This window comes from Lycorma delicatula, chromosome 10 (assembly GCF_047948215.1).
Source record: "Lycorma delicatula isolate Av1 chromosome 10, ASM4794821v1, whole genome shotgun sequence".
NCBI classification, from domain to species: domain Eukaryota; kingdom Metazoa; phylum Arthropoda; class Insecta; order Hemiptera; family Fulgoridae; genus Lycorma; species Lycorma delicatula.
In genome coordinates, this window is record NC_134464.1 from 96,955,320 (window position 1) to 96,982,776 (window position 27,457).

The 27,457-nt window shown below is 28.1% G+C and overlaps 1 protein-coding gene across 4 annotated transcripts in view; it reads left to right on the plus strand.

Moving 5' to 3' along the window:
- Positions 1-27,457, plus strand: part of LOC142331788 (uncharacterized) — an 86,909-nt gene that overhangs the window by 54,296 nt on the left and 5,156 nt on the right. For 3 of the 4 annotated variants that reach the window (XM_075377899.1, XM_075377898.1, XM_075377901.1), the window contains one exon: positions 831-2,299. The exons of the other annotated variant lie outside the window; for it this stretch is intronic. In XM_075377899.1, the coding sequence (XP_075234014.1) occupies positions 831-1,222 (392 nt within the window). In that variant the 3' untranslated portion in view covers positions 1,223-2,299. Of the gene's footprint in view, positions 1-830; positions 2,300-27,457 lie in introns of those variants that run through there. 4 annotated transcript variants of the gene reach the window in all.

A 27,457-nucleotide genomic window follows, 5' to 3' on the forward strand; every position in this document is an offset into this window, starting at 1 on the left:
ATAGGATCCAAATGTCTCTAACTTTGTTCATGCAATGTGATGTGTGACTTTGAACTGATTTTCAATCGGAACATTAATGTGGTGCATGAGCTTTGGTGAAGTATAGATATCAGAATTAGGAAAAGAAATTAATTTATTGATAAATAGATAAATACTAGAAAATGTCATCATGTTTGATTTTTTTTCTATTGAAATCTAACTGGCTATTGACAATAGCAGTAGAGTTGCGAGAGTTGCATCTATGCGTATTTGTGTATGTGCATAGTGTGATGTCAATGATCTTTACCAGAACCATATCAAGTTGTGGTGTTTGAAAAATTGGATTTTTTGAAATTTGTGTAAGGGCTTGTGACCAGTTAAATTAAAATAATATATTTCATTTTTACCTCTTATAACTGTACTCAGTAAAGTATCAGGCTAAATTAAATGTTTTATTTCCCGATTATGTTTTTGTTTTGATTTTTAAAATATTAGATTAAGTTGAGTTGTAAATGGTGTGCTGCCTGCATTAGAAGTAATGGAGTATGCATCACAAGAGTGCTATCCTGAGTGGACACAGTATACATTTTTATTTAAAAAATTATAATATATATGTAAAAATGATAATGATTTGTTGTTGTGATGCAAGTATTTGTGTATTGAATTGTTTTTGATGGCATATCTATATGCATACATTATATGTAATAGTGTATGTATATGAAATTTATAGTGTGTAGTATACAGGTGAATGGATTTTTAAATGGTGGTCGGGTGGTTGGTTGTTAGCATGATGATATGATGATGAGTTGTTTGATATGTATACTGAGTCCAACGCACTCTTGTGGTTGCAGATGGGAGGGCCGTACGTGGTGAATGGAGATGTATGCAGCCTCAACGTTGCCAGCTATGTGGCAAAATATTCTCCAACTCTGGTAACCTACGGCAACACGTAAGCAATGTGCATACGCCTGGACAACATGTTCCTTGTAACTTCTGTTCACGTGTCTTCAAAAATAAAGAATACCTTAGGAAACATCATGTACAAACGCATAATGTCCCTCTAAGAAGGCATCGAACATCAAATAATAACAATAATAATAGTAGTAATAATAATAGCAACAGCAACAGCAGTAGTTCTAATTTAATTAGTAGCAGCAGTAGTAGTGCAGTGACTGTCAGCAATGCATATAATTTATTTAATTTAGTTAAACAGTCATTGCAGGTGAAAAGTAGAACACAGTGATTGTTTATTTGTTAGTATGTTATACAGTGAAATCTTATATTTTTCTGAAGACAGATAAGAAAAGGAACTTAGATTTAATGTTATGAAAAGAGCTGCCTATTTGTTTGTTGAAAGTGGTGTTCTTTGATTAGCGGTTGTGTTCAACCATTTTTTATGTATTTTAAAAAAATTGTTGATTTTATTTTATATTATGCAATTTTTAATAAGATATATTTAAACGAGTGTGATTACCTGTTATGGTTTTCCTCAGTTACTGCATTCTACTCCTTTACATATTTATTTTGAAATCTGGTTATTGGTTTCAGTGATATAACTATCTATTGAAATTCACTTGAATAGATATAATATTATACAACACAGTAATAGACATATAATAAAAAGCTAGAACTATAGATACATTAAATCATTTCTTACAACACATATCAAGCCAGCTCTCAAAAATAAAGTACTTGAGCTTAGAGCAAAAATAATGATAAACATACAGTATAACTTATCATATACAACTCATATATATAATATAATAAACAATACCGTAAAATATCTTTTATGAAAAACATTAATTAGAGGTTTACCCAAATTAAATTGATTAATACACACTCTTAAAATCATAGTCATCAATTACAGAAAAATTCTTCAAATATCTCTTTAAGGAGTGAATCGAAACAAAATTACCCAAATCAATATAAGCATTAACAATAACCGACTAGCTGTATTATATAAACCTCTCCGAAAGAGAACTCTATTAGCAGGAGGTATACAAATATTATTCATAAAAGAATAACTGTTGATTATAATAGAATTTAAATAAACATTAATTTTTATTAACAAATAATAATATATTTTTAACATATTAATTTTTAAGATTATAAACTTTAAACAAAGAATAAAGCAAATTACTAAGAAAAATAGATGGTTTAATGAGACAAATTTTTAATAATAAGTTAATGGTAACTAATAGCAGCTGGAGTACGTAGTCAAACGTATTCCCCCAAACAAAATGCCATATGAGAGTAACGCATGAAGAAATTCACAATAACTATTCTTAGCTGAATATAAAACAAAATATGGCTAAGAATGTTAAACTTGTAAAAATGCCTCCTAACCTTCTTAACCAAATTATTTATATGGATATTAAACTTCAGATTACAGTCAAAAATCTATCATTAGATGCTTAACAAAAGTTAGCACAGTATGATAATTTCAAGTATTCTTGTTAAGCTTATAGTAATAAAATTTGTATATATATATATATATATATATATATATATATATATATATATATATATAATTATTTTATTATTAAAAATTTTTCTCATGTTAGAAAAATAAACACATTGGTTTTAATTGCATTAATGCACAAAGCATTTTATACTTCTAGTTAACCAATTTCAGACTCAGATTAGCCTTCATTGCTACATTATCAAACGAACCATCACCAAAAACAATGGCTGTGTCATCAGCAGAACAAATAGATTTACCCTGAATGTTAAAATTGAAAATATTCATATGTACCAGGAATAAAATCCGGCCCAAAACAGTACCCTGTGAAACCCAGTAATCATAGGAAGATCATTACTACACTAATCAGTTTAACTTAACATGTTCTGTTACTTAAATATGACAAATAAATTTAAAACAATCCCCTAATACCAATATTATGTAATTTATTCAAGAGAATTGAATGATCTACAGAATCTAAGGCTGTATATCCAGAAAAATCCTAATGACATGGTCACCATCATCCAATCTTTCAAATCAGATTTGTAAGAATAAACGAGGCATTATCAGTTCCAGTACCTGTTATGAATGCAAATTGATTTCCACCAAATGGATTATATTTTTTTTATAAATGCAGCCAATCTAATTTTTAATACACTTTCTCAGAATTTTAGACAAAGTCAGAGCTTATGGGTCTATAATTTGTCATATCCCTTTTATCACCATTTTTGTTTAATGGATTACTGTTACCTGTTTAAAAAAAAATTGGGAAAACACCATTAACAATTGTAAGTTAAAAATATGAAATATATGGGCAAGAAGCAAATAAATAAAAGGAGGAAGAAGCACCTGCAATATGTAATTAGATAACTCATGAGTTATTAAAGTATTATTATCCTTAAATTCATTAATTAATTTAAAAATTTCATCAGTTGTAACTGGCTGAAAAAATGGAATAAGGTCCATTATACTTATCACCTCATGTAAGGGCATACTTTCATCACAATTTGTAAAAAAATTACTAATAATAGATATACCAACATTAACAAAAAAAGAATTGAAAATATTTGCCGTACTAAAAGATTCGCTTGTGAACACCCTTTCCATCCTTTCAAATATACTATTTATTTTAGAGGAGGAATTAGTAACTTCATTTATAAGATTCCAAATTAACTTGCTATTGACATTAGCATTTATAATTGTTAAAAAATAATAATTACTTTTGAACAATTTAATCAGAGTTTAAAATATTTATATAGATTTTATATTTATTAACTATGGTCTTATTAAAAGGTTGTTTTTTAACTTTAGTATACGTTTTTTTCTCTGTTTTTAATAGATGTTAAAATACATTTAGACATCCATGGCTTTAATTAAATAAAATTACGATGACTGGTTATAAAAATCAAGAAAATTTTCCAATGCCTCATCTACATTGCAATATTAAATTATAGAAGTCCAACACTCATTTTCATTTTTAACCTTCAGTTTCGTCTCATCAATACAAATTCAACAATTTCTACCATTATTTAAATTAAAACTTCACTATTATAACATCCAGCAACACCATCCTGTTCAACATTCTCCACTGATCCTACAATAGAAAAATGATCAGTGGTAATTGTGTCTGACATATCCATTTGGCTTAAAGATATCATAATTACTAATAAAAATATGATCGATACAACAATTCATATTCTCAGTGATCTTAGTAGATCTGTTAATAAAAAGTTGTATAAGCAAAAAGCCATAATATTTAAATATTCAACAGTTTTTTAATAATTTCCTAATGAATTAATATTAATATCGCACACAGAAAGTGTACTTTTAAATAACCAGTAGATTTCAAATGGAATTATAGATGAGATAAAAATTTTCTGAGTTCAAGGCTAGGAGATCTGTAAATAACTGTTAAGCCTATGGTATTACCACAGAATTTAATTTAATAAATACAGAATTACAACCTTCAATAACATTCGTATCAAAAGATAAACAATGTAAATCGTTTCTAATATAAACACTGATACTGTCACATTTGTTCAGACTCTTATCTGAAATATATTATAATAACCCAAGTAGGATAACACAATGATTCATTTCATGTCACATAAAAATATGTCAAAATTAATTTTAATATTGTCTAACAAAACAAGAAACCGATCTAAATGAGAATTTATGCTTTTAACATTAACAACAAATAAATTTTGGATCACCCAACCCAAAGAAAGTGTAATTATCCTTATTCTGCATAGTCTCAGTGTTATAATTACAAACATCTTAGTGTCATGGAACATAAAAATGCAATGTAAACCAATTAAATAATAAAAATTTAATTACATTTATTTTAAAGTTCAGACAGTCAAACACTTTCAACTATTCTATAAGCTCTATCGCTATCATCTCTTCTGATGTAAATTCTTCCACTATTAACCCAACAGTACTTGAAATTATTATTTTTTGTGGAAAAACTTACATTTAAACATTGAATTTTTATAGTATGGAGGAGACAAATAATAATTTTAAAAAAATCTGATACTCTTTGCGAGTTGTATTAATATGAATCATCAAAAAGTTACCATTTTTCTTTCTATATTCTTTAAATCTAGCCAACTACTCCTATTTAGTAAATGTAGAAACAAAATTCTTTACTGATTGGAGGTCTATCCTTACTTTTTAGTAGTATTTATTCTATAAGCAGTATTAATTGATGCCGCGGGAAATATTTAAACATTTAACAGTACATCCGAGATGAGTTCATTTTTAGATAAAGGAATCTCATGGATTTCTAAATTATTTGGACAGTTATATTGCTGGAGCTCCAGAACCTGTGTTTTAAGCTCATTAATTTTCATTCAAATTTTCCTTTTATCTCAATATTCATTTTGAAATTGATTTCAAATTACAGCTGATTATTGCTTATGATATTGATTTTAAATTCATTAATTTTATAGGAAAAAAATCAACAGATTTACAAAGCTTGCTAACACCATGGTTGGTCTGCATGCATAACCTTGTTCTTAATAACTTTTAATTCAGAAGTAAAAATTTATCTTACCTCCTTTAATAACTGCTCCTTAAACTCAATGGTTAGTTCCATAATTTTTGAGAAAGAAATGAATCCCTTACAATACATGCATTTCCATTTTTTGCAGTTTTCTTTTACTTAAATTTTTAAAATTTGCTCACTTAAACCAGAACACTAAAAAAAAATTAAATTTACAAATTGAAAAAATTAATGCATTGTTTATATTATATGAAATTCCACTTGTATATCACATTTAAAAAATACAACATAATAAGGAAAGTAGATAAGAGAGCAATCTTATCTACAACCTCGCTCACCGAAAGTTGATTCATTCTATTGTCTGGCTTTTTTCTGAAGTTTGAACATTATATCATTGAAAATCAAAATTATGTGTATTGACACTAACATAATCAAATTATTAGTATAATCTGAACCGGAGTACGTGTGTTTTAGCTCTTTTAAGGAACAGGTCTCCCTTTTCACCTAAAAAGCTTTCTGTAGTCATCAGTTTGATTGTATTTGACTAATTTTATGTTCTTTTTGGTATTTGCTAAAATGACATTTCACTCATCACCTTCCTGTGGATCACCTAACAACACAGATCTGGAATCTGTTTTCAGGAAGTCTTACTAATGCAATATTAGTAAGGGACCATTTTATTGTTCAAATTAAATAAAATATTTATACTATGCTAAAGCATAAAGTAGGTTAGCAGGTGGATGTTACTTACTGAGTCCTATTCAAGAGTGTCTACCACCTTCAGGTGGTAAACACCTCAATGTTAACTATTAAAATTATCTTATAGTTGTAATATAAATAATGTAATCAGTATAATTGTAAAATAAACTTCAGTATGATAGAGTTACAATTGAGAAATAAACTCCCCAACTCCAGCAAGAAGGCTGGTTTGCATTACAAAGTCTTCTTTTAGAAATCAAATTTTAAAAGTATATATATATATTATTATAGTTGTCTATATAAAATTTATCTGCTGATTAGATCCCCTTTACAAAAGAACTGAGGCTTTCCAATAAGGTATATACTGAGCAAGATAGAATTTGAATTACCAGGTCATAGTCTTTTCCAGAAGAGAGAAAGCTCTAAAAGTTTTATTCCTTAGAGTTTGAAGCATCTTACATTTCAGTTTGGGGCTTGATTTTCTTTATTAAAGTGTACTTTTTTCCCATTGTAGAGTCATTGGTTTTGTTTCAGGAGTAATCAAATTTAGATACTTGAACAAGATCGACTGCTGAAATTATAGTAAGCTTGCAGCTGTTTTAAAGCAGTATAATCTCATAAAGTCTTATAAAGTCGTGAAGAGCCCATGCAGTCATGAATCATAAAAATTACAGTTTTAAGTGTGAAATCTAGTATTTCATAGAATAATGTAAACGGCTCTTATAAAACGTAATTTTCAGTTCTTCAGTTTAACTGAAGTGTAACTTGTTTTTACTTTTCTAAATGGCTGTACATGTATTTTCCATGAAAAATGCAGTAAATATAAACAAAATTTTATAAAATTCTTTTTATTGTTATGGGAAATTTTTTTTGTAAGCATATTAAAAGTGTAAATATTGTTTTCTGGATTAAATCATATGAAAATCAATTATGTTAGTTTACATTCACATATATATCCAAAAAAATTGTATTTATGTATATATATATATATAAACACAATTTTTTTATATTTAAATAAATATTGTAGTAATCAATAGATTAAATGTATAAACATACATTTATGTTTCACAAGTTAGTGCTGCAGTAATCTAATTGCAGAGTAACAATACATGTTTGTATATAAGTCATTCCTAAAACTATTCTGTTAATTTTTTTTAATGATTCTTTTAATGAAACCAATTATATATACATCCTATTATATATACAACCTATTATATACATCAAAGTATTACATTTTTGTAATAAATTTGATATTCAAATCATTTATTATATTTTTAAATGTTTACTTGTTGATGTTGGCACAAAATTCAAGGCAAATACTAACTTATTAAACTTAATTTGGTACCATCTTCAAACATTTTTTAAATAAATAATTGAAGAAAATTTTTCTTACTTTTTATTGAGGTTTTTGAAGTTTATTTATATTTTAAAAAGTTTGTTATATCTTACACTTTATAATTTTATTTAAAATACAGATTGGCCTATGAAGATAATACCCATTTTATAATAAATCCATGACTTGTAAAAATAAGGAAAAGAATGGAGAGAAATGATTAGACTGCTATCATATTTTTAGCTGAAGGCTCTTAAATGCAATTATATATTTTTAAATATATATACAAGATACAAGGGCTGTCCGGAAAGTAACTTATGTTTTGAAATAAACCAACCAAATAAAAAAAAGGAATTTTATTATATACATTTGAAAGTGACAAATTTAAACTATTTTTCTACATAGTTGCCATTTAAATTGAGTCACTTATCATAATGATGCATAAGCTTTTCAATTACTTCCTTGTAGAAATCTGCCGCCTTGAATTTCAGGCATCCATCTTGCACAAAACTTGTGATAACCAAGTTTTCCCGATACAATTTCATGCAGTAAACTTAATGAAATTTGGGGGAAATAAAGCGACAGTTCTGTAATCATAATGCGGCGATTTTCAAGAATTTTATTGTTGATTTTCATTGTCAGTTCATCGGTCACAAGGCTAGGCTGACCACTGCGATCCTCATAATGAACATTGGTGAGGCCATTTTTAAATTGAATGCACCACTGCCTCACTCCAGCTTTACTCATTATTCCATCTGTATACCTCACAAAGTTACTGATGAATTTCAGTTTGTTTTGAGGTATTTTGCCAGTAAAAACCTAATCACTGAATGCACGTCACAACTTGCAGGATTTTATATTGAAGCACACATTTCAGTAATTCACAATGAACAAAGTAGAAAAATCACAGTCCATACACTACAACAGCTTGATGTGTACCGAGTGTAGAAATGTTTTGATGCCAAGATGGTGGCTCTATCTCCACCCATCTCTATGCTAGGTACAAATGTAAGTTACTTTCTGTACCGCCCTTGTATGTATAAATTTTTCTCAAAGTTTCCCTACTAATTTTCTTGTGTTTTACATGAAAATACTTTTTAGTATCAGAGTTTTATTATGCCGTTTATTATTATACTATAAACATGTAATATTAAGCATTGTTTATGAAAAAAATGAAAAATTCTTCAAACTGTTTAAAGACAGACAAATAGAAAATTAATTTTCTATTTATTTTTCATGGGAAAAAATGTAAAATGTGCCAACGGAGGAACTCCCTCTATAAAGCAAAAAAGAATTATCACAATTAATTCATTTGGTGATAAATTTGCTCATAAAAAATAGTGGTTTGAACATAAATAAAAAGTCACTTGAATCTGTTTTTTGAACTTGATTAAAATAATTGTATGATTGTAATTTTCAAATGATTAAAACAAATTTCTAAAAAAAATCATTTTGTCAACAAAAAAAAAATAATACATTAATAAAATTATTTGAATAAATAATTATGATTCATTCCTGAAAGTACTGTAACTTTTTCTGTAGGTTTTTGGGGGATAATCTGTGAGGGACTAATACTTTTACTGATGGACTTTGTGTATCACTATTTACTACTACTGAGTTGCAGTTTGTGTGTACCATGAGCGATTAGTCTCAGTCTCAGTCAGCATCGGTGTTATGCTTTTGAAAACATAGAGATATAAAATTGGGTATGCTTTTTTTGTGTGATTTACTCTATATTATTTTTGTACGTTTTACAGTTTTTTCCGTAAAAATATATTCTTTTAAATGTATTTGCTTCTTGTCTATGGTTTTTTCAATTTTTTTTTATTTGTCATTTTTTTCAAGATCAGTAAAAACAGTCCATTTTTATAAAATTTGAAGATTAAAATTTTATAACTGCTCATTACTGATTAATAATTTTTAAAAAATTGGATGATTTTTTTATATTACGGGAAGTGTTTTTTTTTTTTTTTTAGATTTTGATAATGTGATTTCTTGTGGTACTGTCAATTATTGGTTGACTCGTGTTATTTTTTTTTAAATTTTCAGTTAAGTACTTTTATACAGATTATTTCTAAATTAGTTATACAAAAGTAACCTTTAATAATGAAGAAAAGTAAATAACGTACAGAAATGTTTGATGCAACACTGATTACAGTATATCTTCAAGTTTCATTTACAAATGTTCAATATGGCTACCTTTTGTAACACGGCAGATTACATCTGTAATCAGTTTCCTGCCAAATCCTATGAAGCATGTCTTAATCTATGGTGGCAACTGTGTTATCCAGTGCTGTAGCTTGTCTACATTTCCTGGAAACAGAGGAACAAACACTCTGTCTTTAATGTAACCCCATACAGAGAATGCCACTGAACTTAAAGCATGTGATCCTGGTGGCCAGGAAATGCTCCACCACATCCAATCCAAGTCTGCACCTTGCTATTGGGATATGTGACTACTGCACAATGATAATGTGATGGCGCATCATCTTGCTGGAAAATGAATTTTATGCCCATTTCCTGTTGTAATTGTGGAATTAGAAGATGTTCAAGTATGTCCAGCTATGATGTGACAGTTACAATTGACTTGGCAAAGAAGAAAGAACCATAAATTTTGTGACGGCTTGCAGCACAACAAAACATTTACCTTAGGCAAGTTCCATTTGTGTTTGATTGTGTGTTGTGGATTCTGCTCACCCATATTCGAACATTATGTCACTAGATTCCCTTCACAGCTGGTGTGGAAGGTTGCTTTGTCACAGAGTACAAAGATTTTATTAAGATAATTATCTTCAGTCTCAATTTTAACATGTTTACATAAAACTCTTATTTGTTTTTATTTATCACCTTCACTCAAAGCTTGTATCAGTTGTAATTTGTAGGGTTTAAATGACAGTCAATTATGCAATATTCTGTATACTGTAACCTTAGGAATATTCAATTCTATGCTGGTGCATCCTGTTAATTTACCTGAACTATGAATGAATGTCTGCCGCGTTACAAACTGAAGGTCTACTCTGACCTGGTGTCCTACATGATACACACCTTTCAATAAAATGATTGTACCGTGCAATAATAGATTATCTTTGAGGTGGTTGCTTGCAATATTTAGTTATGAATTGTCTGTGAATGGTAGTAGCCGATTTGGATTCATTAAACCATAAATTACACACCAGGATGTTCCACACCAGTATATGAATTCATGATGACTGATTGAATTAATCATTTGTGTGTGCCACTTTTTGAGAACATCTGGAACTAACAGTGTTAGATAAGAATGAGCCTTTAGGATATACTTTACTCAGTGACTATCAAACAATTCTGTAAGTTATTTACTTTTTTCTTTGTTAAAGCTTACTTTAGTATAACTAATTTAGAAATATTCTGTACAGTTTGTACATAGTAGATTAAAAACAATAATAAATAAATAAAAGAATTAAAAAATCTTGGCACATGCTGAGTAATTAACATTTGTGTTGTACTTTATATGACTAGATGAAAGTATTAATAAAAAAATAATTTTTAATTTGCAAATTCTTATATACAGTGTGTAGTTTTTTTGAGGCCAGTTCAAGTAGGGTTGTATCTTTGAAACTAATTGTCAAGATTTATGTCGGTAAGTAAGAAAAGGAATGGAAAACAGTAACAAGAAAAAACAAAAACAAACTAATAATCATACTAGAGATCTGCTAGAACATTGTAATGGCTTATGCAGATCTCCAAGCCACATGTGTACAGTATCTTATCAAAATAGGGTAGTCTAGTCGAGCAATAATATAAGACTACTGCTATCTGACAATATTTAGTCTTATGCTGCCTGTAAACATAATACTGATTGCCGAGAGAAGTTGTACTATAGTATCAAAGTGATGTCAAATGTGAATGAATTTCAACTTGGCAGCACCTCAATGTTTTGGTCCCAATAATTTATTTATATAACAAATTTTAGTTTTAAAAGAAAAAAAGAATTAATAATTATGGAAATTTAATATTCTTATGGTAACCGATACTGATCATGAATTGTTTTGATGCATTGTGAAATTTTTTATTTGTTATGTAACATCTAGAACAGTTGCTCAGATGTAGTTAAAATCATTGTACCTGTGAAAAAATATATTATTGTAGATGTAAAATGTAATCCGTATTTTATTTATTATGGTGTGAATAAAATGCATGAACATTTTAATTTTTAGTTCTTAGCAAATAATATATTGAATTTCATGTATCCATTTACATGTATTATCAACCAAGGTTTATTTTATTACAACTCAGTGAAATATACAGTAATGAACTTTGCTCAATTATTATTTATTTTTAATTTTGTTTTATATGTTTGTTATTTGTTTTTTAACTTCTCCTTTAACTGTTTGTAAATTCACTTTTGATAATTTATAAATTACAACTTTGTATTAAAATATTTTGTCATGATAATTTGTAGGATACTCATTCAAAGTGATCTTCAAGTTGTAATTAATTTATTTGTTATTTATATTAAATATTTCTGTTCATGTTGGTCGTGTTAGTATAGTAGAATTGTTTTGATTATTAGGAATCAATTGTATTCTTTTAATACTACATTATGTATACCAAGTCTGTTTGGACATAAAATTGAACATAAAAAGTCTGAAGTTTTAGTTTGAAGTCTAAAGTAGTAGAAGTCTGTTTGTAGTTTTCAGTTTCAATAAAAGTGTTCATTTACATTAAAATTCCCGTGAATAACATTTGATTTAACAGATTTTCAAAAAATCCTGTGTTAATAGATTTTTTCAATATGTAGGTTTTTTAACAGCCCATGTATTTTAATGATCTTGATTTCCAGTTGTATATTTTTATAAGAGGAATTTTTATCTTTGTGGTCCAAGTCTATTCTGTCATAATTGCTGCATTTGAGGAATAGAAAGATTTCAAGAAGTTTGTTAACATGAGCGATGTTTTTTAATGTATGGTGGGTCTTGAAGAAGTCAGAGTTATCAGTCTGGTCTTCTACAAAAATGAATTGTTGAATTTGAATGATACCTTAACATAAATAATTTTTTATATCTAAAATTAAGTGATAAAGTGTTTTAAAGCATTTTTCAAATAAGTTAGTGTATACTTTGATGTTATACTTTGAAATTTGATATTAATAACTAACTCTCTACAGATATGTAGGTCAGCAAAGTAAGATTTTATTGGTTGCTACATTCACTTTCATTATTTATTTATTCATTTACTAATAACAGCTGATGCCCAGTAATAGTTACTTTTTCATAATGGATGATAATAAATTTTATAGTGTGTGAAAAATGCCTGGCTGACCAGGACTTGAAACCTCTACCTCTGGATGAAAGGCAAAGATGCTATCACTGTGCACAGAAATTGTTTAATTTATTGTATTTTTTTGATGGATTTATATTAAAGCTTAATAACGAAACTTTTGACTTAAATTGCCTGTGTTAGCTGTCTACTAATATGAAGATTCTGTTATAAAATTACTAGAACTTTTGTAATCTACATAAGGGTTGTTGTAGCGAGTTGTAATTAGTGATAATGAATAGCTGTGATCTGAAAAAATATATTTCTTACTGCCCATTTCAGACATGACTTGTCATTAATATTAATTATCTGCCTACATCACCTTGAAATATAATCAGTATAGCTATATAATCAATAGCTATCAGTATTTCTGTCTTATACATGCATTTTTTATTTTTGGTGGCAGATTAGATATGACCAAAATCAGTCTTGTAGCAGTTGAGGTAAAGCTTTTACCAATATCTACTGAATGATGCATTTTGATTAGTTCTTTAAGCTATTTTCAATGTTAATTATTTAAACAGTTTATAAGTGGGTTTGACTTAGTTGATGCTTATAAAAGTCCTTCAATGTTTAAAGATGTTAAATGAAGTTGTGTATGTCAGTCATTGACTTAAAAGTTATTGAAATTTTACATTTCAATCAACGGTTAATTATTTTGTAAATTATTTTCAATTAGTTCATGCGGTAAGGACTGACAGAAAATTCTATATTCATTGTAACAAACTTATCCTACAGCAGAAAGATAATCAGTCATGTTCTGATTTGTCTGAAACTGTTGGATTATGCAATTGAAATTGAAATGTCTGTTGATTAAATTATAGCTTGTGATAAAAAGGAAGTAGGTAATATTTTAAATTCAAAATCATCACAGTAGATCATTAAAGCTTGTTAGCTATCGAAGAAAATAAATAAAGTGAAATAATTAATCTAGTGGGAATCCGTGATTAATTTAAGTAACTTGAAATTAATAAAAAGACGCTTGCTTGATAAATTTATAGCTACATTATTTTGCTATCAGTATTTCATTGCAAAGTTCATGGTACACAAGTGGGGATATTTTTAAATAGGCTTTGTAATTTTTTATGTTCAATTAATATAACCATTTTGTAATGCTTAGTTACCACGATTCCCATAATAATTATGGTTTTACAATCATTTTGAAATAGGACAAGATCAACTGTGAAATTATAATGTGGCCAAGTTTCAGATAATTATGTAGTTAGACAGTGCAGTTTGACTAAAGTGTTTTCTTTTTTTATGAACTCAAAAAACATACGTCAAAATATTTATCGGAGTTCAAAGAATAATGTGTGTTGTTTCTTTCTTTAGCAAAAATTGATTCAGGCTCTATAACAAACAGTTATATTAGCTACATGAGAGTTTCTTTTTTTCTCTCTTGTCATCGGCCACTGTAGGATTATATATGGTAAATTATATATAATTTACTATTTATATAGGTTTAAATAGTAAATTCCTGGCTGATTTCCTTTTCCATCTCTCCTTCATTTTCAAACTATGTTGTTTTTTCCTTTCTTGCAACCACTTTTTACTGCTACATTCTGGTTATTTCTAAAAACGTTCACAGACTTAGATCTTCTTCCCAAATGTATCTTTGTCCCTTATATCTATTTGATTTATCTCTGTAATTTCAAAATCTTCTTTCACCTGTGTGAATCACTTAATGTTCTTTTTTCCTCTATTACTGTTCATGAAAATCCTTTTCATGAATCTGTTTTCATCCATTCTACGTTTTCAGCAGTAGCACTTTGGTAGAGTGACTTTGGTAACCTTCACTTTCAACTAGTTTTCATCCTTAAAAAAACTGCTTTTGCCAATCATACACTTGAGTTTTTTTAATTATGTTGTCATTGAACTGTACCTGAAGTCTTCTCAAAATTTCAGATGGTTTCACATCCTCTGCCGTGAGAAATTTAATAATAATACATTGCACAATGCGTGATACCTCATGCTTTGACATTGTGATATTGACTAGAAAAACATAGTGTGCTGGCTTTCTAAGAGTGGGATTTCCTCTACATATCCCTACATCCAACATTTGAGAAGTCATGCTGCTCTCCATCAGCCATGCATCAATGGCAACAAAAATTCTGGTGTATATTTGATTTACCCTTGTAGACAAGTGGATGAAGATGCTAATCTTCTCTTTCAAATGGCATCTGTAAGCTTGTCTATACTGAGATATAGTTCGCCATTTTTCTGTAATTTAGCCCTCATCAGTTTCCTGTGGTCCAAGTATCTCGGTATTTTCCTTTCAGCCAGCTCCAATTTATTAATCTCTCTGCAGTTTAGATTTACACACTGTAGCATACAGCACTGCAGACCTAACTACTTTGTGGCATAATGTCGAATCTTACCCACCCTTATATCCTCCTTTTATTATATAAATTTTATGTAAAGGCCTTCTGCAGTTTATTTATTCTAGCCTTATTTGCCTCTTTATGTAAGCCATTTCTTGTATTAATTTGCCAAGATATTTGAATTTTCCCGTCTTACTAATTCTTCTAAGATTTGTTAGTAAATAATTTGGCGAATGGCTTATGTTGGTCACTCAGTTTTATCGATATTTGTTATCCTTAGACCTGGTTTTTCAGCCATCTCCATCAAGATGTTCAATAGTTTCTCCGCTGTTTTTATGTCCTCTGTTAGGATTGCAAGGTCATCTGGAAAAGCGATACAATCTGTTTATTGCATATCCTAATTCTCTTTTCTTCACACATTTTCCTCCATCTCTTAATGACCTTTACCAAGACCAAATTTAAAAGAAACTGGGATGGGCCATCTCCTTGCCTTACACATTTCTGAATGCCTGAGATTTCTCCTTTGAATTTAATTTTTGATATTGCTCCTGTTAGGGTTAGCCTTACAAGATTTAATGTTTTCTCATCTGTTCCGAATTCTCTGAGTTTGTTGAACAACGATTTTCTGTCAATGGAATCAAATGCCTTCATAAAATCTACTAAGACAGATCACTATATTTTTGCCTGCAACATTATATTCTCTAATTACCGATTTCAGGTTAAAAATCTGTTTGGTCCAAGATCTACTTTTCCTAAACCTTGGATGTTCTCCTATGCATGGTCCATTTGTTTTTCTATCTGGTGAGCAGGGCTTTTGAGAGGATCTTGTATGTAAAGGTAACAGCAAAATTTAGCAGTGTTACTGACATCCTTCTTATTCCACCTTTTTTTTTTTTAAGCAGCTGAATTTAAATGACTTTTCATTCCTCTGGAAATTGCTTTTCCCATATTCCCATGATAATCTTGTTAAGTGTTTGAACAGTATTTTTATCTGTATTCTTCCACATTTCAGCTGTGATGAAATCAATGTAAACTTTATTATTTTACAAATGTTTAATAATTTATTTAATTTCTCCCAGATCCGGTGATATAGTCCAGGTGTTGCCGTTCTGGGAATCTATCCTTTGGTTATTTATAATTGAGTAAGTCCTCAAAGTATTTTGCCAGAATTTCACAATGTTCCCTATCATTGGTCACAAGTTCGCCTTTCTCTCTCCAAAAGCAAAGATTTGGGGTTGTGTATTTTGTAAACTTTTTTTAAAGTTTTTTTATATATATATATATATACAAATATAATTTTTGTTATTTAAAAGTAATTAAGAACAAACATTTGCATTAAATATCAAACTTCATTGAAACAAAATTTATCATAATTTCTTTTAAAATGGTTAGTATTATTATTTTATAAGAAATAAAAATTATGTGCAATATTTACTTTTGAAAAAGTAATTCTTGTATGTCTTTATTAAGTTATTAATCCTATCTTTTCAGTTAGAATGGTATTAGAATTAAAGAAGTTTAAAAACTTTTGAAGAAAATATTACTGGTGAATTGTTATTACACTGTGAAAGTCTTCTTTTTTTTAATCTGGCAACTACACAACTAGCTTTCTTTGTTATATAGATAATTTACTTTGTGAGATGAATTATTTACTCGTAACAGATTACATGCTTAATTATTGTTTTTATTCACTGCTTTTTCTTTTGTGGTATTAAAACTTGTTTTTATTTATCCGACTAGTAAAAATATTGGGCTTTTGAACAGTGTATATATTATATTTTATTACAAAAAAAATATTCATTCATTTTGTTACTTGTGCACAATTGAAAACTTATTTTCAAATCATTGATTTAAAATTAAAAAAAAGATGTTCTGTGAATTTCAAGAACCACTTTGAATGATGAATAGTGAATGTAGTGGCTACGATAAAGTCTCAACTGTATATAACTGATTAAAATTTCCTGGTGTTATATATTTTCTTAGTTTATTGTCCATATAGCTTTTCAAGTATAAAACTGCTTATACACTTTAGAACCATTCCTTGTTGTTTTAAAAATTTTTAAATTTAGCAATTCAAAAAAAAGAACTAATACGTACTCTTCCAAATACTTTTATTGTGCTTCATTGCCCAGCGACATTAGAAATAATGTTAGATAAATGCTAAGAAAGGAATTCATTTAATGAAATAAAATGTATAAGTTAAAATGTCTAAATATTCTTCCAAAAATTTTTCATTTTTAGAGTTTTGATATTTGTTTAGCTGGCAAATATATGATGCCTTTTGAAATAACTAAGATGTTCCAGGTGAGTAGATCCCTTGTTATGTGAAGTATATTTGAAGTAAGTACCAATAGACCTTAAAAAACACAAATAAATATATTTATTCTTATGTCAACAGCTGTATTTTAAAATATTTTTCTTTATTGCTTTCACCGTTGTGGAGATATTGTATGGATTTTCAATTTTCATATTCCTTCATCATAAAACTAAGCCATCTGTGAAATTAAAATAACTAATTTTATTTTGGTTTCTTGATTTCATCATCATTGTTGAAGTATGACCAGAAAAGAAATACCCTGGAAATTTCAAGAAACTTGAATGATTACAGATAGCTGCAAGCTATACATAGAATCATGCACATTCTCATGTACTTCAGTAATCTACTTGATTTATATTATTCTATTTCATCACTAATAATATTTTGTCTATATCCTTGACATATTAAGTGCTGCACATTGTTTGTATTTTTTTTAAAAATAGGTAATTTAAAATATTTAATAGGTCAGTGGGTTCTGAAGAATCACAATTGACATGAGAAGTAAACACAATTTATTGTTTACTTATTTTGTTTTCAGTTTGCTGAAATATAAGGTACATCAGTACATATGCATGAAATGATAATCAATGTCTTGCTGCAGAGACATTTGCAGATGGTACTTATTTTTTTAATATAATCTCATATTATTAACATTTTAATTCTGTTTTTAAAACCTGTATTTTATATATATATATATATATATATATATATATATATATATATATATATATATATATATATATATATATATATATGCACAGTTTTTTAGCATTGTATAACTACAAATATGGAGTTGTTAGTAAACATAATGATTTTAAAAAATAGTTTATACGTGATTGTTTGTTTAATATTTAGTACAGAAATAATGGCAGACCTTTATATTTTAAAAGCTTTTAGTGTTAAAAGGCTCCCTATGGTAACTATGTATTATTCATGTAAAAATGAGATCATGATGATTATTTGTGACTATTTATATATTTGATATTTTTGGAGAAGATGTAATCACTTCTTACTTTTAGTTTAATAGAAAGGCTAGTTTAATATAAGAAGTTAGTTTTTGCTATTGATCTTAGCAGTTACAGGGTGGTGTAGTTTCTAGTCGGCTCTGTAGGAGGTTAGTTGATCATGAATAGATCTGTGGTGTTTTTGTTTAGGCTACTTGTTTATGATTTCTTTTAAGATATAAAGGTGGTTATTATAGATTTTCAGAAACCTCAATTGTTTTTCATGTAAAAATAATTTTTAATGGCCAAAGAAATTGGAAAAAAGTTTGATGAAATTCAGATAAAAAATCTTGAACAGGATTTTTCATTACTTGTGTCTACCTCTTGAATAGATTTTTTTCATTATATATGTCTTCATATTGTATCATAATGTGGTAAAAGACATTTTGTTAATGTATATTAATATCTATTCAGAAGAAGCTTAATATGCTGTAAGGTGTGGTATAAATAGAGATTATTACTTCTGCTTATTGCGTTACATTACTTTTTTTACTAGTTGCTCTATCAGTTATTCAGTGTTTTGTCAGGCTTGTCCAAAAAAAAAACTAATGCTTTTACAAAATTATATTATTTATTGTAAAACTTATCAGATTTATTCCATTTGAAGCGGTGTACTCCACTGTTAATAGTGGAGTACATTTACATTTAGTGGAGTACTATTTATAGTCCACTATAAATAGTGGATGCTGAGACGATATGTCTTAGCATCTACTATTTATATATTTCATGGAATAACCTGCAGGTCTTGTAGTGTGTTGCGGATTTTTTAAATTAATTTTTTACCATGTGAAAACTTCTTTCAGTGTGGCTTTTATTTTTGGAAATAGATAGAAGTTTGTTATTTCAAAATCAAGAAAAAAGAATAGCTAGGGTGGCAGTGTGTTGTTTATGTTTCATAAACTTGTGAATAATGGATGCAAAGTGAATGTGATCATTATCATATCATAGTATCTACCTTTTGTTTACTTCCTGCATCATTTTTCTTACTGCCTCTCTCAAATACTGCATTACTGCTAAATAAAATGTTATCGATGTTATAACAATGCATAATGATGCCAGTCAAAAAGATGATCCGCATCACCTTCAAATTTGAGATACTTTATTTGAAATGGTGATATCTGTTGATAACAGTTCATACATTCATACATTCTTTCTTTTAGTTCATACATTTTTCCCATAAGCTTCTGGCTAAATGTTCATTGTTTCTATAAAAATCTTACCCAATTTTAGACTAACTTTCACACTTAAATGTTGTTCTTAAAGAATCTAGATTTTCTTTGTGTCAAACGAAACTCGCTTATATGCATGCAGTCACAGCATATTGATTATTATCTCTAAAGGTTCTTGTTACACAACACTACGAGTGGAATATCAATACATTAAATACATTGATGTGCTATTTTAAAAATTGATTTTTTTTTTGATAATCCTTTGTAGCTATATAGTTATGACTAAAAAAAGCCTGCCTTTTAAATTATATAGCTCGTTAGTGTGAATTTGTAAACGATTTATTCTTACATATTTGGTTTTAAACCTTGTTCTATTCTAAATTTATTTTTTATATATGTATGTATTTAAAAAAAATAATTTAGTAACTTTAGGACTTAACCAAGAAGTAACTGTATTTTTTGTTCATTTTTTGAATTGGTCATGATCATGAGTCAGATGAGGTTTCCAACAAAAAGTTGATGTTCAGAGGAGATATTATTGCATGTTTTCAGTATATTAACATCATTTCAGCTTTTCTAGAGCAAGGATTTCAGGAGATACAGCATTTTATCCTCTGTTAGTCTATACATTATCTTGTCATTAATGTTTCTTTCGACTTTAAATAACATCATGAAATATTTTGCCTTATTTACACTAGATGTAATTTCTAAATGTAAGTTATTTACATTCTCATATTTGCACCCAGGTATTTACATTTTGTGAGATTTTAACCTGTTAAATCATTCTCTTTTTGACTTCTTGTAGTTGGCTTATTTTTAGATAAGGCAGTCTGGTAATTACAAAGTATATTATAAATTTGCATTTGTCTCCCACTTTTATAATTACCTATTTACACTTCTGGTACTATTTTTGTAATTCTGAGACTGTGTACAATTTGAATAAAAGTGTTGATAATTTGCATCCTTAACATTATCCTGTATTCAGTATAAATTCTTCTGTTATTTCTTTTTCCGTTTTTACACTTGCAATATTTTAATTATAAAAATGTATGACCATATTTATAAATATTGAATTCACTCTTGTTAATAGCATACTAAAACGGATATAGAATGTTAGCAGGGATCTTGTCATAGGCATTTACTAAATCGTAAATGATGTTAAAGGAATATATCGCTCCTGCCCTGCTTGCATTTGCTTTTTTGTTATCTATTTTAGTATCAGCATGAAATCAAGTATAGCCAACATTAAACAATACATTGTAGAAGCATTCTCTAAAAAATTGCTATGAAAAATACTTTTTTAGTTGTTCTTTAAATGTTAGAAGTCAGTATGAATTTAATTTAATTTAACCACATTGTTAATTTAAATTAACGTTTAATTTGCCACCAACTTCTACAAATCAAAATTTTATTAAAGAATTGAATTCTTTAATTTTTAGTCCACCCTTTTGAAATCAGTTTTATTTTTTAAAGAAAGTTTATTTTATCTTTTTAATTTGTAAGTTCCCAAATAGGTTTTAAAGAGCATATTGTATATATGTACAAATTATTAAAAGAATCTGCATTTAAACAAACCCATACATCATATTTTTATAAATTTATATGATTAGATGTGTCTGTGGAAGCCATGCCTCATCTTTCATTGTACACAATATAGTATCAGATTCATTTTAGTGGTACTGTAAATACCACCAAAATATCTTGTTACTGTAGGTAGAGACTTTTAAATCAGCTAATCTGAGTTTTTAGTTTCAGACTGAAGTGTAGGTTTAAGTTATTTATATAATTTCATTCATGTAATATTTCTAGTTAAATATTTATTTAAATACAGTTCAACATCTTTAGCATTAGAAATATCTAATAAAAAAACTCATTGGCTGGAAAGAAAAGGGGAGTCATGAGGCAATAATAGGCATAGTCCTCACTGTAAGCTTCTTCTTAAGTTGTTAATGCTACGATGAGGTAGCTTCAAAAAGTTTTCAGTTTGTGTTAATTTTACAATGTAATCTGTGTGCACTATAACACTTTGCATCATATTTTTTTCAAATAGTTTACTTGAGCAGCTACATCCTTAAATCAATGTCCATAAATTTTTGGAAACATATTCTTAACTGTGTACTTAGAGCTTCTGCAGTTACAAACCCTTGGTCTATCCTGATGTGATGATATCATCAATGTTCTTGTGTAACTTTTCTTTTACTGTCCTATTTTACACAATGAAAAAATCAGTCGGTACCTAATGGGGAATATCTGGTGGGTAATGTTTCTAGAAATATTGAATTGTGCCACGCTAGAAACTTCTTTACCAACATTAATTGATGTGGTGATATATTGGCATTTTCAATTTTTGAGAAGTTTCTCCCTAATTGCATACCGTGTATGACGAAGGACATCGATTACACTTTCTTCTTCAGTTTTTCAGTGTGAATTTATGATAGACATTTGTGTTTAGTCATAAAATACTTTCCACATAACTTTTATTTTATATTTATGAGAACGTTTTGAAGGTATTTTATTAATATCGTTTTAAAATTAATTTACAATACATGACCGTGTGCACTATACATTATTTTATATTTATTTTAACTAAACTTGTTATTTGTTTGAACATATTTTATTGTTTTGTTTATTGTATATCCGTATGGAATTGGGAGTGTTTTTGAACTTTTTTTTGGTGGAGTGGGATTTAGCTAATGAAAGATATGTATTTTTGTAGTGTTGAGTAGGTTATGTTTACCTAAGAAATTTGATTTTTTATGAACTTGCGCGCGCGCAGTTGTTTTAAATTGTTTGATTTTTTGAAATAGAAGTTTAGCTTACTTATTCTCTTTTTAATTTTACTGAGGTATTTTATTTTTGTTATTGAACCTACATATTTTTATTTAAATATTTATTTTATTTTAAGTTTATATGTTAGTATTGTTTGTTTTAAGTGCAGGCCTCGTGTATTTTTAAGTGTTGTGTTCAATAAATAGTTAAAATTGCCCTGTAAAAATAATAATACTGGTATTATGGTTAGGTAATTTAATTTTAAGTTTTAGTTATTGCTTTATTTGTCTTATTTAGTTGTCTCTTTTTTGTGATGCAGCTTATAAAATTAGTTTGTCCCTAGGCTGATGTTTATAGTTTTCTTAGTAATAAATGGAGAGAAAAAATTCTGATTTTTTTTTCTTGTCTAATAATCTTTCAAGTATTAGGATTTACTTTTCAACTACATTCTCTATTTATTTTTGTTATACATGAAATATAAAAGTGGTTCTTTTCTAGAAAATGAATCTATTATTTATTAATCTTTAAATGCTTCTACTTACTGTTTTGAGATTTTCTTTTTGGGTTTTTTATTGGGTTATAGTTTGCGAGGAGCACCTGTTGTATAAATTACTTAACAGGTTGAATCCATTTATCCCAGTAAATGTGCTGTTGATGAAGTTATCTATTCTCACTGAAAATTTAACTCTGGACCCTTTTGTAGCAATCTGCAATTCTCGCCTGTATTCTTGAACACTGGCTCCTAATGTAAAACTTGGTTATTTGGTATTTTACTATTTTAATGCTTACGTTAATGTGCAAGATATTGGCTTCAATTTGTAAGTCGTGAAACCATTACTTTATTGCCATAATTTGTTTAAATAGAAAATACAAAGGACAGAAAATGAATGAAGAATGAGATAAGAATTTATTGATCGTAAAATATATTGATGGCAGTGATATATCTGAATCATTGAAGGCAATAATGAATTTATCTTAGTATTAACCTTGGATTGTTATTTGATCTTACAGTTTTAATTTAGTACTTTTATTACTTCTGTGTGCAAATAATAAAAGCAGTAGGATCCAATTATGTCACAGTTTGTCTTTTTGTGCTCAGCTTGCCTTTTGGGTTTATACCAGATAGCTTACACCAATTTTTAGTTTTCCTTTTTATATTTTATCTCTATTTTCCTAAAAATCTTTAATACTTGATGGTATATTATAAAATATCTATTTAGTATTATAAATACTATTTAAGAAGCTCTCTTTTTTCTCAGTTATTTACTTTCATGGGCATTAATTCCCAAATTTATTATTCTCCTCTCCATTTTTCTTAAGATTTTATTCTCAAACACAGTTAGCTTCCTTCATTTATTAATGTACACCAAAGCTTATTATTGTTTTGTAAACATTGTCCTTCCACATTCAACTCTCGTTTTCCTGTCTTTTTTTTAGAGAAATGCATGTACTTTGTTTTGAAATTATTAATTTCTAGACTCATCATACTCTCTTTCTTTAATGAGAATTTTCAGTAGTTCCTTGAAGTTTACCTTGCTCATTGCAATTACAACCGCATATATTGATGCTAGATTATTAATTCTGGACTTGATCTTAAATCCTAGCCCTGTTCTTATTCCCAACAATGCTTCTCCCAACATCATGTCGAACAGCAGTATCTGATACCCTGTCTTATGCCAGTATTCATTTAAAAAGTCACAGGCGTTTAATTCATTCTAACTTTCAGTAGTCTCCAATTTCTCCCGTAATATCTAACTTTCCAAGCTACCGTATACCTTTTCAAAATGCAAAAATAGACTGTAGAATTTCCTGTTTATTCTCAATATTTGACTATCTCTTTGAAGTCAAAAATTTGGTCAGTGGTTGATTTGCCTTAACCTGTAGTTTCCTATTGTCTTAAAACCTGTTGTCTCCTATGTAGACATATATTTGTGGAATATGTTTTACTAATCTTGTGTATCCATCAACTTTGGCAGGTGATTTCAGATAATAGAATCAATAGGTAAGCAGGTAGATAGACTGTGGCTTGATGGAGTCCTGTAGGATTGATTGCAGGATCGTTTTTGTTTGATTGCCGTATTGTAATACCATGAAAGAAATGTGCATTGAAGACTATCCTGATCTGGTTTTTTAGTTACGTATAAATTTTTTTTTTCACAATGTTCTGCATAATAGACCTTTTTGGTAAATTGTTTTTGTCTTTCATCTGGAAAGTCCAAATTTGTATTGGGCTGAACTTTCTTCATAGTAATTTCTATACCATATTCCCTTGTACTAACTTAAGCTTATTTTTAAATTGTCTTGTAATTATGTGTTATTTCCCCCACAATTATTAGTTATAGTTAGAAAAAATTCATTTGTAGGACTATTGATTGTTATTGTTTTTTGTGCTGTTCATATGTGTAGTTTTTATTCATTTTTTTTTCTTTTGTACTTATTCTTCTAGTCATTTTATTACTTATTTATTATTACTATAATCACTATATATATTTATGTTCTGAACGTTTTATTTATTTATTTTAATTTACATCTGTTTGGTGTATTTCTTATAAAAATTTATTTATTTCACTTCCAAAAAATATCAAGTTGTATATCAGTACTGCAGAATTTTACTACACATCTGTGTCTAAAATTTTTTGTCAGAATGTATATTATAGATTGCTTTTTTTAATTTTTTTACTATTATTTAAATATTTATTGACCTCCATGATGGAGTTATAGCATCTCTACCTTTCATCCAGAAGGGCAGGTTCTATGTTCAAATTCTGGACAGGCTTGACATATTTTTTATGTGCTACAGAAATTTAGTACTCGTAAAAAAATTGGGTTGGCAGCTGTATTGGAGTGTAAGCTTTTTTATAGTTCCTGGAGTGAAATAATTAAATGCTTAATTTGAATTAATTGTATTGAAAATTAAAAAAAAATGTTTTATAGAAAATTGACAAATTTAAAAAAAATGTATTTTAATTGCTTTAATTAAAAGTTCAGTCGCATCATATAAGTACTGTTCACTAAATGATTAAAATTCAGTTTCTTTGTACAGTAATTTAATTTCACCTATGGTTGATTAATTTAGTGCAAGGTATATGTTGTATTGTACCTGTAAATGATAAGTTTTATCATGTGAGAAGGAATATCATTGAACGATAAACACACTTCTATTTGTAATTAAATACATAAATACATATATACGTATTATGTGCTACTAGTTAGATTATAAAGTTATTTAACTTTATATTGTAAAAATAAAGGGTGATATCTGGTTGATTAATTGAAATAACTCATTTTTAAAGGTGAAATTTTACATATAGGCTTGGCACTTCATTCTATTATTAATAGAATTTGTAGCTTAAGTCCACTGAAAATATCAGTTATGAGAAAATAAATGAGTTATTAAATTATTATTTGTTTCATTATTTTTGTTTTGCATTTTTAAATTTAAAGATTTTTTAGTATAAATTGGATTCAGTGGTGGAGTATTAAATAGTTATTAAACCTGTTTGTGATTTGTTTAGCGTTAAAATAAATTTTATATTTTTGACGTCAGCATCTTTGGAAATAATTTGTGAAACATTTAGTTTGTAAAACTTTATTATGGCCTATTCCATTTCATATGAGGCTGACTGTCAGCAGTATATGGTATGTTTTAAAATTAAACATGCATGATAGTTTGCCGGTGATTTCATGTAAAACTGATAGATAGCTGACCAATGGACTGTACACTGTCATTAACTTTTAACTTATGACATAGTCTGTTTATTAGCAGTATTTTCTTCTTACAAGTTGAACTGACTATTGTGAGAAAGCAAGTTGTTTTGTATTCTGTTAGGTAAAAGAATAAATGTCACGTTATAAATAGTAACATTTATATTGATTTTATGTAAACTATAGTCTTGAAACTTGATGGTAGAATAGTTCCCTTCGTTTTACTGTTTTCTCAAGTTTGATCAATGCTGTGAGACAGTGCCTTTAATTTATCTCCAGTTAATAAAAATATGTGTATTAACATTTTGTATCTGGAGGTAAATATATAACTAGATAATGATAAAAAAAGTCCCTCATTGACCATGAAACATATATGTTTTGTGATTAAAGCTTGCCCGGTCTCATCACCAGAAATTGTGACTTGAAAAATTGACATCTATAATTTTTGAAAAAATGTAAAACTCTATGATCAGTATTAAAAAGAAAACAGTTTTGATCCCTTTTTTTCCTAAGAGACAGTGTAAAGTTTCAACCTATAGTTATTTTTTTAATTTATATTAATTATTATTCACATAGAAATGTTTTTACAGCTCAGAAAATTAACCTTTTATGAAAATGTAGTTTGAGAAATATAAAGATTATTAATTTGTAAATAAATGCTTCACAACGGTGTGCTAAGGCACCTGCAATAAAGGAGCTTTAATGTGGGCTGAGAAGTACTCTCCACCATGGTGAGTTTAAGTAACTGCTACTTTTCATTTCATTGGAACTTTATATGTGTTTTTCTTCATCCTTGTCTAAAATATATGCACTGAATATATTTTAACATTATAACATTGAGTTCAGTCAATGAAACTTTTATGAGTGATCTCTGTTCATTCTGTAATGAAAATCCAAAGGCAATCTTCCATTTACTATCCAGTAATGATCTTTGTGCTCTTCTTTGAAGTTGTGCCATTTTAATGAAGATGTTCTCAGTAAACAGTATTTAATTTTCACAGTTTTTCAACATATTTCAGGTGTTTCAGTAGTTGTTTTCTTTTATACAATCAAAATTTAATCGGTTCTTTTTGAGAAACTTTTGATGCAAAAACTAGCTTCAACAAAACAGCTATAATACAGATGTTTATATTAACAAATGTGTATAGCAAATTGCATGTTATATTTAAAATAAACATTTTCTCTTATTAGTCCATTAGTGTTATTGTTGTTAAATATATTAGCGTCAATTCAGGAAATTGATTTAATTAATTATTTTACACTTTGTAATGATTATATGTATTGATTTTTGGAACAAACATATTATAAAAAAATACTGATCTGAATTGAGCTTACAATAAGATTGTATGTAATTTTTGAAGTTTTTAAAACAAAAGTATGATCTGTTATAGTTCTTAATGT